Raw genomic sequence first — 13,037 nt, forward strand, 5'->3', positions numbered from 1 at the left:
TGTCCATCCAGTCAGTGGTTAGGATTTTAGGAAGCAGTTCTGGTTTCAGGTCTTGTGCAATACCTTAAATGATGTAGGGAGATTTAATGTTTAAAAGATGCAAGGTTTTATTACAATGAGATTCACTTTGGCATTGTAAAATTATTCTTCAAGTTTGCTTGTGGGTTGCTTGTGCTGGAAACTTTGCATGGAATCTGGACATGCCTGAGCTGCTCTCTTGGTTCAGCCTGTCACACTCTGTGTGTTTTGCCTTGTTCTTTTTCCAGCTGCCTGAGGAAGAAGGAAAGTGTGACTGTATCTCCCTGGCCCTGTTTTTGGAATATCAGTGAATATGAATTTCCCCAGACCATTATCCTGGTAGCAGCTCAGAGCTTTTAGGTTGTCCTGTTCCAAGATCTCTGTGAGGGGTGGTCAGGAAACATCTCTGGTCTGTGATGAATTTCTAATTACTCTGTAGCCCATCACTTGTGCAGGATGGAAGGACTTTAATTCTCATTTCTGCCTTGCACAGAATCAGCAGGTTGCAGTCCTGAGCACCACTGCAGCCTGTCAGCAGGGCTGGGATGTGTTAGATCATTGTTTAACATGGGCTTGCATTTCTTCAGTTTCTTTCATCAAACCAGAAGGCTCTCAGTTTTAATACAAAACCTATGGATTATGCAGAGGGCTGATCCATGGTCCATGTATCATCTCTATTTTATCTGTTTTATGAATCTTTCTAACATTTACAGCGTTGTTTTGACTAATGTTTAAAATTATGACAAAATGGCTTTTTAATTATTTAATTATAGCCTCCAGTGTTGTCACTGAATGAAGAATTATGTAGAAAACATTGTTCATCTCAAAAGTATTTGCTGATTTGTGAAGATAAAATTTAATGAACATAAGTTAATAAAATTCAGTGCATAACCCTGGTCATGTTTAATCCATTCTGAAATTCCATTCATTTTATTTTTCTCATACATGTGGAGTTTCTGAGTATTCTTTTAACAGATGAGTTCCACTATTTAGTCTCAAATCCAAGCAATACAAAGCTTTCTTTTCCCTTTGTGCAAGGCTGGATGAGGGAATGCTTCCCTCTGAAATCAGAGTTAGAAACAGGACATAAACCCAGTGTGATTGTCTTCAGGCTGTTTCCTTTGGTGCAAGTTTAGCTGTAACCATGGCATGAAGATAATGTGCTGTGAGCTATACTGTGTATAACCTGAACATTTATATGTGCACTGGTTGTAAGTGCTGAGTTATTATGTTGCATGTATTTGCAATTCACTATATTGATCTTCATGGATGCTTTTTAGGCCTCTGTTCCACAGCCTGGTAACTGAAGGTCATACATACAAAGAAAATACAATACTTAAAGCTTGTCTTTATGTGTTGGCCAACATTATGAGCAAATAAGATACCTGTTTTTCACTTTTAATGTGGAGCTATGTGGAAGTTATTCATGGTAATTAACCAAAGCAGTTTCTAATTTCTTAAAAGCTTATTGCACAAGTATATAATTCCATCTAGAAGAGGCAGTCTTTTTGTCAGTGATATTTAATATTGAGTATCTGTAGTAGAAGATTCACATTTGTGTTTATATATTAAAAGAAAATATTCTAAATTGTGTGTCTAGTGGTTTGGTAATTATCTCTAAATTGCTTTTGAATTGGGAATGGGATGAGTGTTTCTTTAACTGTCTCGTATCTTCAGTTTTTATTTGCTCAGTGGTACTTAATTTGGAACAATCATGTAAATCAATTATCTTTGTTCTGTTTCCATAGCCTTGCTGAAATTAAGCTTTTTGGTTGGTTTCAGAAATATTCAGTTATGTCTTTTGTAGGATAAGACTAATGCAATTAACATTGTGTGTTATTCCTGCTCTTTCCCATTACTTTAGCACAAGTTATGGAAATCCTATTGGGAGTTGCAGAGTGACTCCCAGAGCCTCTCCTTGCCTGCTGTGCCCCTGCCACACAGTGGCCTCTGCTGCATTAATGTTCATATTTCCATGCTTTAAACACAGTGTGTTACATTAGGAAGTCAATCAGATAAAGCTGGGTTTAAGCTTCCTGCTGAAATGTCCCTCAGTAATCCTGCACGGAGTGATCTGCAAGATGGAATAGGGAAGTGATTGTGTGTGGTTTAATAAATGAACGTTGCTGCTTGTTCTGAGGTTTGGGCTTTGGTTTTTGGGGGGTTTCTTTTATTTGTTTGGGGCTTTTCCCCCCAGCTAAGTGCGCCTTAACTGCCATACTGCCACTCTGAAGATGTAAGAAGTGTTATGGAAAACAGGTTTCTGTTATTGACGTGCAGGTTTTGCAGTAGCTGCAATTGAAGTAATTTTAATGAGTTTGAGGAAAAAAACCTTGAATCTGATGAGTTCAGAATAAATTACCACAAGGCTTTTGAGTTGTCCTTTGGTGGCTGTGCGGGTTTTTCATGCTGCAGCCTTGAGTATAATAAGTTAATTCACAAGCTACAGGTTTTGTGTTCTAGATGAGACAAGAACTTCAGAGGGAGCTGCCATGATTTGTCATCCGGTTCTGTATTTGTATTAAAATAAGACAAAGAATTAGTAAATGGCACTGGAGAAATGGACACTCACAATGACAAACCTGCCTTCTTTTTGCTAATTCCAGGGCATATTCCCTTGTGGATTCCAGTCAAGTGTCTACCTTCCTGATTTCTATTCTCCTCATAGTCTACGGCAGTTTCAGGTAAGATTTTCTTTTTAAGGTTCTGCACAGTTTTTATTTTTCCAGTAAAAATATTCCAAGTGACTGACTACAGTTTATGCCTTTTTGTTTCATTGTATCTTTGTCAGTGTACATAGCCAACGAAAAAAAAATTATTTGCTTCTGAGAAGGAAATGGAAAAGGAAGAAATAACAGCAAGCTGGGGTTTCTGAAAGGTGTAATTATTTGTCATGGTAAAAGCACATATAAGATAACTTAAGTCAGTCCTTGAGGACAGCTCTGTGAAATCATATTTTAGAGAGTAAAAAAGGATTGTTGAGACAGATAGAAGGTAATGTTCTCGATAGCAGAGTTTTCTGTACATTAGCCAGTGGTGGTAGATTGCAAATGCTCTCCTGTGATTTCAAACCTGTCCTGTAGAACAGCGACCCCCGGGTCCCACTGCCGTGTGTCAGTAACAGCTTCATGGAGAAGTGGGAAACACTGTCAGTGTTGAATTCCAGCAAAGCAACTGAGAACTGCTGCAGCATGAGTTTGAGTCTTCAAAAATCAAATTTGCCTCATTTTAGAAGACTTGAGTATAATTTAGAGAAAACACAATTACCCTTTTAGACTTGCATGCTGTATTATACAGTTGGTTTTACTGTAGTGGCACCTAAGGAATGAGGCTTGTACTGGCATATTAAAACAAAATAATCACAATATGAAAGTGGGTTTTTTTTAAACTTAAATACAGCATGGTTTTCTTTCTGCTTCTTGAAGAACATTGCTTCATTTCACAGCTCACAGTGATAAAAGGCCTTATACTCACTAGAGAGTCTCTGAACTGCTATGAGTATTCCTGAAGTAGATGATAGCTGTGCTCATCCATATGATGTAAGCTGCAGCTGTTTTAGGATAGGAGGTTTTATTTCACTACTGTAAGTTAATAAAGTCATTTAATGAAAGAGACAATTTTTTTGCAAGAGCTGTCTGTTGTTGTTAGCAAGTGTTAGGTAACAGCACTGCTGGTGAAATCAAAACAGAAGGCTTTAGGAAAACAAAATCTAGAGATGATCAGAATAAAAAAATTAATTAAAAGTTGGATTTGTTTAGTTTTTTCTTCATGTTTGGAGTCAGATTAGCATATAGTTGAGGGACTAGTTAAATTTTTAACTATTTTAATTTATGCTGTCGTGTAAAAAGGAGCTATGCATCTGGCTGCAAGAAGCAATAGCATTTATTAAAATTCAATTATGAAAACATAGTGCAATATAAAACAGGAGGAGTGTGTGAACTTCAGTTGCTTGTCTTTTTTGGAGCTCCTTGCCCTTCAAAATTTTCCCCTGCTGTTTGCCATCCTCTTCCTATTGGTACCTACACATGCTCTTAGCATTTTGTCCTATACCTCACATTTAAAACTACTCACCTGGCATGGACTGCGAACTCCAGAGCAATCTGACTCACTGGATGGAGTAGTGGGATGGTGATGGATACAAATCCATTGAGGAAATGTCCTGTTTTAGTCTTTTGCCTTTGTGTATATCCTGAAGACCCCATGATGTGAGTTACGGACCAAAATAGGGTCCCAGAGTTTTAAAATTACTTTCCTAATTAATCTCCTATATGTGGTTTCTTTAGCAGGTGTCTGAGCTGAAACCCACAGTTACGTTGGGGACTTGGACAAACTGATTCTCTTTGATCAGTGAGTGAGGTCAAAAATAGTTTTTTACAGAAAATTGTGCAGTAGTGCTAACGAACGGGTCTGAAATACAATTAAGTTATTTAAGAAATTGAAGTGTGGTAGTAAGTTACAAAATGATATTCATCTGGAAATTCTTAAAGTAGTAAAATGAAAACTTTTGGCAAAGCGGATGAATTTTCTTAGAAAACTGATGTGCTGGAAAGATAAAAGTTACATCTTAGGGTGCTCATTCTCATCTGTCAGCAGTGGTGTGTTCATCTGGATTTGAGTGCTTGTCTCCTGCAGAGCTGTTGTAAGACAAAAGGAAAATAGCATTCCTCAGTTAACCTTTGTGTTGCAGAAGGTGGGTTTGCTTTGTGATTTTCAACTGAAAAGAAGCAGGTAGAGTTGTTGTAGTATTCCTGGCAAGTGGCTGAAACAGAAGTGCAGTAATAGGATCAGAAAGAATTAGGTGTGTGAGTCATTAGGATAAAATCCACGTGTGTGGTGGATCTAATCTAAGGCAGGCAGTGTCAGGGGAACAAAGGAAAGCCTTGGTCTGCTGTCCTTATTAACAGAAGTAGCATTTATCCAAAACAAATGAAAAAATCCCAAACCCCCAGTATCCTCAGAATAATGTGTAATAAATTGTGGGTAAAGCCCAGAACCAGAACAAAGTGCAGCGACAGAGTTGAGTTCCCCTTCCCTGACTGTGCATGAACGAGCATTTCCTGCCTACGTTTGTGCCGGGTCAGGAGTTTTAGCTTCCAGCCCTTCTGAACGTCTCTCTCATGTGCAGTCTGACTGCTCTCAGTCCTTGAACTTGACATATTTTTATTACTGCCTGCCAAAGGGGCAAGTCTAATCCTTTAAACCGTTACGAGCTGTAAACTGGAGCATGCAAGTAGATGTGTTAGTTGTGCATTTTTAAAGAGGTGAGCTCAGCTTGAAACAGGTTGTCTCTGAGGGCAAGATAGCCACCTTCTTGTCAAAATGCTTCTCTGTGACTTTAATGTTGGGGTTACTTTGCAGGTAACAGCTAAATCTTTTTCTATCCCATCACATCCCCAGACATGGGCTCTCAGCTTATGTAAAGCCAGATTTAACCCAGAATCTACCTGTTCAAATACCTGCTTTTGAGCCAAACCAAGAACTGTGGCATGACCCTGGGGCCTTCTTTCTCTAGGCTTAAGTGTGGGTGTGAATAGAAAATAGCTCACATGGTGAACCGTCATGTGAACATGGTGTGCTGTGGGTTCTTGGCTTTCCAGTGTGGTATTCCCGTGCTCCCAGAGCTCTCATGTGTGTGCCTGTCCTCACTGGTAGAGCAAGAAGGAACATCTCAATAAATTGTATCTGCAGGTGCCTCTATAGATAGATCCTCGTGTTCCTATTTTCTCCATTGCTTGATAAGAACATCCCCGAGGCATTTCTGCAGTGGAGTGGTCCATAGTTGAATCTGAACTTTGCAGGCAGTGCCGTGCCAGCAGCTTACTCATTCCTTTGGCCTCGGCGTAACCCTCCCGAGGGGCTCCCTGTGAGAGGGTGACTCGCTTGCTTTGAAACCCTGCACTGGAAATGCAACCAGCTGGAGCTCTGAGGACCCACAGCAGAAACAATGGAGCAGCTCAGTGCCCCAGGGGAGATGCTGACTCAACACTCCCTTTGGGAGCCCAGGAGAAACTTGAACAAAACAGGGAATGTTTCCCAGCTTGCCATTTCTCTACAGCCCAGTAGTTTTATCTTGTTTTATAGTATGATTTTTAACTTTCTTAGAAGGTGTTTTAGTGATAGCTTCTCAGGTTTTTTTATTATGTTAGTGATAATTTGTAGCAGAGGAAGAGCCAAATCATAAAACAGTTGGAAGTTATTCAGAGGTTGGCTTGGAAAAGCAGCTGTGTTAAGTGAAAGTAATTTCCTAATTTATGCATATTTTGGAGGCAGGGATATTTATAGGTAATAATAATTGCTGACACTATGGCAGTGAAAAGAGAGGGGCTGAGGTTGTTTATGAGCAGTAGATCTGATAGGTTTTATTTCCAGTTTTCTCTGCTGATAGAAATCCCTTAAGTTATGAGTTGGTGGATGCCACTGGGAGAATGATGGTGTGAGGTTCTTGCTAAACTGTGCTAATTCAGAGGGGAAGAAAACACTGCACTGAGAAAAGAATTATCTTGTTTGTCTGAATCTTGGACCAAGTCTTGGAGGGCTGTCAGCCTCCTCCCAGATTTTTATAGCTTGAGAGGAAAACTGTAAAGCTACAATGCATAATGGAGGAAAAGGAGTGCGAATGAATGGTGGAGGCACTCCAAACAAAGGGCAGAGCCAAGAGATCTTTAGAAGAACAAGCTAAGAACAACAGATTAATTTGTTAGAATTTCAGTGTTCTGTACTGCCTCTTTTGTGTTTTCCATAACTCTTTAGCTGATGATCCATGATCTGTGTAGAAGCACTATGGCTCTGAGGTGAAAGCTTCCTCATGTTTTGCCTGAGACCAAAAGCTGCTTTAATCTAATAACACTGTTGGGGGGCATTTGCTTAATAGAAGCAAAGGAAACAAACCAGTTCTGTGCTGGAAAAGCTTTTTTCTTGGTTTTGTTTTATGGAGTGAAGCTGCTCAACCCCTCTGTCTTTAATACACCACATGTGTCTTGATCCTATAGACCTGATTGTGCCTAATTCCAGATTCTGGGGCTGCAGCACAGACTTGCTCACCTGTGCATTGCAGTAGATGATCAATGCACGGCAATAAAATATCTGTGACACCTCTAGAATAGTTTAGAAGACTATGGTGTGTTTATTACTGGTCTGATAAGTGACTAGAAATTGTTTAATTTGTGTAACTCACTTAAGCTAAACTTGAAAAGAAGTTTAATGCCTGTTGACCTGGAAGTTTTATTGACATACTTGGATGCTGCTGTAAGCTTAAGACAGGAGCTGTACAGTGGGAGATGCACAGTGCTTCTGGTGGTTCTCTGTAGCTTGTTTGAATAAATCAATATTCAGCTAAGTTGTGGATACCATACATGCATCAGTGAGAAACTGTCGTGGTAAACTTGATTGCTGGTATTTTTTTGTTAAAAAGCACGTCGAATTTAACAATAGAAATTATTGCTGGTCAAAAAAGACCTTAACTGAAATTCCCCCCTTTCAGAAAGTTAAGCCAAATGTGTTAGAATATAATTTGGAAGTTGTATCAAAGTGAAGGACTGTGGCAAAAGGGGTAGAATAGTGTCCTAAATTGGAACTTTTTAAAAAGTGTTTATATCAACATGAAAAGATGAATCAATAACAGCTGAGCTGTCTACTCAGGGAAGTGTTGTCAGCTCCTATGGATTAATAAAAGTGTATTAATTTGTGTTATTTATTCAGAGCTTCCTCTGGTCATCTGTGTGCATGTAAAATATATATCTGGTTATTTTCTAGGCTTTGCTGAAATTTTTTCAGTGAAGTAAGACCTTACATTAAGCAGACACTTAAAAGCTATTTTGGGTCATTCATAAGAACATTTCAAGGAAGGAAATACTATTGTCTTAAAAAATGAAACTTGATAGTCAAATTTGAAAGAAAAGGAACAAGAATGAGAACTTGGAAAGAGTTCAAATTCACAAGAGAATTGAAATGTTTATTGTGCTTCCATCATGTTCTACACTTCCCAGAAATCAGGTAACAACAAGCAGCAGCATCACTGATATTCAACACTCCCCCGTGTAGACACTGTGGTGACTGATCTCACTGTCAGAATCTGGGATGTGAGGCCTCATTTGGAACCAAGCACTGCAGTTATTTTAATTTCCCACTGTGCCTGGTGTTGTTTCTAATAACCAGCATTACAGGGCTTTTCCAGGGGGAGGGTGCTGTGGCAGTGGGAATGAGACTGCAGCTGATGAGCCTACACAGGAGTTTGGAACTCATCTGTCACATTTGCCTTGTTCCCTGCAGGTCTCTGAACATGGACTTTGAGAATCAAGACAAAGAGAAAGACAACAGCAGCGCTGCTGGGTCTTTTAATGGCAACAGCACCAATAACAGTAAGGGTCAGCTTTACTCCTTACCCTTTCTGCTTCCCCTCAGTGCTGCCCCTCCTGCTTCACCTGTGTGTGCCTGAGCTGCTGCATTGCAGATTCACCTGATCCCAGGCTGTGTCTGGGCACGCCCCACCTCGCTGTGCTCTGACACTGCTGTCCACGGCTGGGTCACGCCCGTGGAAGCTGAATTTAAAGCATCAACATAATATTTCCATAATGCATAAAAATTGCATGTGGCACAATTTGTCAGGTTTGACTGGAAATGGAAACAGCTTTACTTTGAAAAAAGCCACCCCACAGTTAGGAGAAGGGAGTGTAATTCCTTTTTGGCTGGCGCTCATTGCTATGGCATGTTGGCCAGTCTGTAAGCTGGGAGTGATTGCAGGGTGCACTGACAGATCCCTAAGGGGGATTCACCTCATCCGTAGAGAAACTGAAGTAGAGAGTTCACATGGCTCTGGGCAACTCATTTATAATGGACAACAAAGTATGTGTCTGCACACTGTCTATTCAGAGTGGGATTAACATGTCAGCTCCTGCGTGGTGACTGTCCCTTCTGTGATCTATAAATAGATTGCAGGCAGCTTGGCCATCTGACATGCACAGTTTTACAGGTAAAAATATGGAACCAATCAGTTGAGTGGAACACAGTGTGCACAGTGTGTTGTAAATTCATACTTGAGTTTAACTGAAGGCAATTTATATTGCCATATTTTCAGAAAGGGCTCTAGAGTGAAATAGTTTCCCAGAGTATAGAAGGCAGGAGTGAGAAGCCCTGTGCATGAAACCCTGAATGCTAAGCTTGTTTTGTTTAAAGCAAGAAGTATAACTTTAAAATGATGAATGAAATAACATATGTTGTATGTGTCTCTTGCTGGTTTTGTCTTTTCTAATGTAGACTCTTGGAATTTAAATAGTTGTCACAGCATTGCCTCTGTTGGCAGCACAGAGCAAAGAGGTTGCTGTGCTTGGTGATACAGCAACGAGCATTTGAGGCTTTTGGCATCTGGGAAGGAAGAGAAGACAGTCTGGGGCTAGGGAATAAGCACATTAAGGAAATTAACTGTCAAAATGATCAGAAATTAAATTAAGAACTCTGACATTTAATGCTGCAGGCACTAATTCCCAGATGCCAAGGTGGTGTGCAGTGTGTCATTTCTGGGTTTTTGTTTTGTTTGGTTTTTCCCTTGGGAAATTGAAGGACATGTGAATAAATGTGCTTTCTCAGAGCAGGAGGAATCAGATCTAAGTCACAGATGAGAATTTTTGTGTCTTCACACTGTCATCACTGGGCTATCTACATTGCACTTTATTTTAATGTACCAGACCTCAGCAATGTAGAAATCCCAAATGACTGAGTTCTTCTGCTTTTTATCTTTAAAATTTATTGTGCTACTTATGTTTGAGAGTAATAGATCATGATATGAACTAATAAATGACATGATCATGTGCAACTGTCATGACTTCCATGCTTTTTGTTCAGCTTTTCTTTTATGAAAATGGTTGAATATTTATAAGAGATACTAAGTTGTAGTGAGTGTATTTCATGTGTGTTTGAGGTTTTTCAATGTAATCAGATATATTGATAACTGAGTTGTACAGGTAACCTGTTATTTATATGACTTGCCACTCTTCACAGGAAAAAATAAGACACATTGTCATTGTCACACAGAAACACAGACACACAATCTGTGTGTATATCTACTTGACTGTGTATGTCTCATGACCCTAAAGGCTTACTCTTCAAATCCTAGGATTGCTAAAACCCCCTTCATACAGCAGTGTTTAATTATTTTAGGATAACACAGTTGATGTCAAGCTGTTTTTTTTTTCCCTTGGTCACTTACCAAGTGACTACTTCAGATGTTCCCTATTGTTACTTCAGTGCTCTGCAAGTAGTAGAAGTGTGTCTTATATTTCTAATTGGGTTGCTGCTTATGGCTTCTTCCCCTGCCCAGGAATCAAATGTAAATATAGCTACAGACTGGTTAAGTCTTGGAATTTGTGGGGTTAGGTGGACTTCTCAATTTTGCTGGTAATTCTGAAAAGTCAGAAATGCAGTAAAAGTTGTTTTAGTTGTCCCATGATCAATATCCCTGGCAGTCACACTGAATGGGTGAGGTGAGGGAAATACTAAGAATAAAATAATTCAGTATCTCTGCCCTGTTTAAAATTACTACCAGTTATGAAATGCAAGCCTGAATTTGTGTTGGTTTTTAGCAGAAAGGCAATTACAGTGCACTTCACTGACCTGGTGGTTTCATAAACAGGTAAATTATTTGGGTATTTTTTGAAAACTGCCCTTTATTGTTAGGCTTGATATTGTCTCATGATTTCAGCCTGTGATGAAATTTAAGAGCTTGGTGGCCTTCACCCAAGTGGAATTTGAAGCTGTGGCACCCTTTGCATGAGCTGGGTCAGCCTAACACTGGTCAGGCTTTTCACCTTGTGTCCAGAGATTAAGTAAACCTTACATATGCTCTGTTCAGCACATTTATGTGTCTCGGTGTAAAGTGATTCTAATCCCTAAATAATGTTAATTTTCACAGCTTGTCATTCATTCTATCTATGGCACGAGATCAGACTGAACTTTCAGTTCCTGGGCTCTGCAGAGCGGGGCTGTTGCAGTGCACGCTCAGCCGGAGCGTTCCTGCACAGGCAGCTGTGCTGGGCTCAGAGAGCACCAAGTCAGTGCCTGCTGCACCAGCACTGAGGGGGAGCATGCTGTCAGAGCCCTGCCCTGTGCTGGCCAGGGCCTGGGTCCCTGTGTGGCACCAAGCACGAGCTCAGTGTCCCCCTCTCTCCTGCAGGTATTCAAACCATCGATTCCACCCAGGCGTTGTTCCTGCCCATCGGAGCGTCCGTGTCTCTCCTAGTTATGTTCTTCTTCTTCGACTCAGTTCAAGTTGTCTTTACAATATGCACAGCAGGTGACTAAGTTTTCTTCTCTTTATAAGACCTGGAATAAAACAGAAAGTACTGATATAATTAAATATTGTTGGTAAGAATTATAATACACGTTCACAGTACATTAAAAAAAAAGAATCGTCAGGTTTCACAGTTGTATTTTCATGTCTGTGTAGCTATAAATAGACAAGTATTATTTGAGAAGTATTTTCCACTTAGAGATGTGCTAAACCTACTGAACTATAAATTGCCAGAGGTCTAAACATGCCCAGATGTGTTATTTTGCATGAAGCTCACTTGTTTATAAATCGGTGCTCAGAACTGTACATGAAGCACTTCATGGGAAATAACTTTGAGGATCCTGTCCAGACACTTCTTTCCTACTTTAATTTCGGTTTTGCTTTAATGCAGTTTTTCTGTTTCTGGTCTCACTAACATTTGAATATTAGTCTTTTGCACTGCTTGAATTTAGAACAAAATTGAAATTTACCTGCAAATAAGTTGCAGATCCTCTAGTCCTATTTATGATTTACATTTTGTCTTTTAAATAAATGCCAGGGTATTGCTTTTTGGAAAATTTTGGCCTATTATCTTTTTGCAATTCTTCAAGAGACCAGCTGCTGTTGAGAGTAGCAAGATTCTTCCTACTGCTGCAGATACACAGCAGCTTCTAAAAATTGTACTCAGTCCACATACTGAGTCTGTGAAGACTTTTAAACTCCTAAATACCTCTCATCCTCTCCTACTTCACTGCAGGCTTTGCCCTTATGGCTTAACTCCTGAGCTGTGCCAACCTCTTAAACAGGGCTGATATTGATGGGTGAAATTTAAATCTGTAGCCTTGAGACTCCTGTCTAATTCTACCTCCTGTAGAGGCCTCTTGAATTCTGATTTTATAACTTTGACTTATGACATGTATGTTCTTTCCTATTAAAAAATACTTCAGATAGATTCTACTGTATGCTAGATATGAGGGAAATATATACAAACAAATATATAAGATATTACAAGGAAATATTTATGACAAAAGAGGAATTTGAATTTGTTGGGGTTATTGGTTGACTTATTTTTAAAATGACCTTGGATTTTGTAACTTTATTTTAACGCTTCCATGTGTAACTAGGGGATCCTGTGTCCCTTGGGGCTTGTTATAGGTCTCAGGGGACTGGGGGTCAGTACTTTGGGTATCTTTATTCTTGAACCTGGTTTTATGGTAGGTTTGTGCTCTTCCTTGGGCTTGCATCAGTAGAGGGACCCTGCTGGAGTTGCAAACGTGGGGCTGTGGAACTTGGTCCCTCTGTCCCTTGAGAGGGACAGACCAAGCTCAGGTCATGCTGTTTTACATCCTCTGTAGCTAGTAGGGGCTGATGTGGGGGACTGCTAAATTACAGCTGATGTCTGGTTTCTTAAACCTCTCTCAAATCTTCCTCTCACAGAGATTTGCCTTTCAGGGAAGAGTCAGGAGCAAGCGTAGGTGCAGCAAGCAGCCAAGGCCAGGACCCAGTGCTCGGCGGAGGGCAGAGCCCCAGAGCTGGCATTGCCTGCAGACAGGAGTTAAGCCAAGGGACTCCTGACTGAATCACTGAGGCTGGAGGGGACAGGAGCCTTGGGGCTGGAAGCCTGAACAGACAGGAGCCACGCTGGGAGCAGCTCCTTGTTGCAGTTTAACTCCCACTCTGAACGAGCCCAGCATGGAGACACCGGGGCAGGAGGTGCAGGGCTCCCTGCTGGCCAGAGCTGGAGGGGAGGAGAAGAGAG

General features: G+C 40.4%; 1 protein-coding gene across 8 annotated transcripts in view; it reads left to right on the top strand.

Moving 5' to 3' along the window:
• SPPL3 (signal peptide peptidase like 3) overlaps positions 1–13,037 on the top strand; it is a 56,110-nt gene that overhangs the window by 30,200 nt on the left and 12,873 nt on the right. For 3 of the 8 annotated variants that reach the window (XM_053959916.1, XM_053959913.1, XM_053959918.1), the window contains exons 2-4: positions 2,625–2,702; positions 8,287–8,381; positions 11,183–11,302. In XM_053959916.1, coding sequence (XP_053815891.1) covers positions 2,625–2,702; positions 8,287–8,381; positions 11,183–11,302 — 293 coding nt within the window. Of the gene's footprint in view, positions 1–2,624; positions 2,703–4,301; positions 4,366–7,880; positions 8,011–8,286; positions 8,382–11,182; positions 11,303–13,037 lie in introns of those variants that run through there. The other 5 variants (XM_053959917.1, XM_053959914.1, XM_053959919.1 and 2 more) reach the window with 4 other exon arrangements.

Source organism: Vidua chalybeata, chromosome 18, assembly GCF_026979565.1.
Source record: "Vidua chalybeata isolate OUT-0048 chromosome 18, bVidCha1 merged haplotype, whole genome shotgun sequence".
Taxonomy (NCBI): Eukaryota; Metazoa; Chordata; class Aves; order Passeriformes; family Viduidae; genus Vidua; species Vidua chalybeata.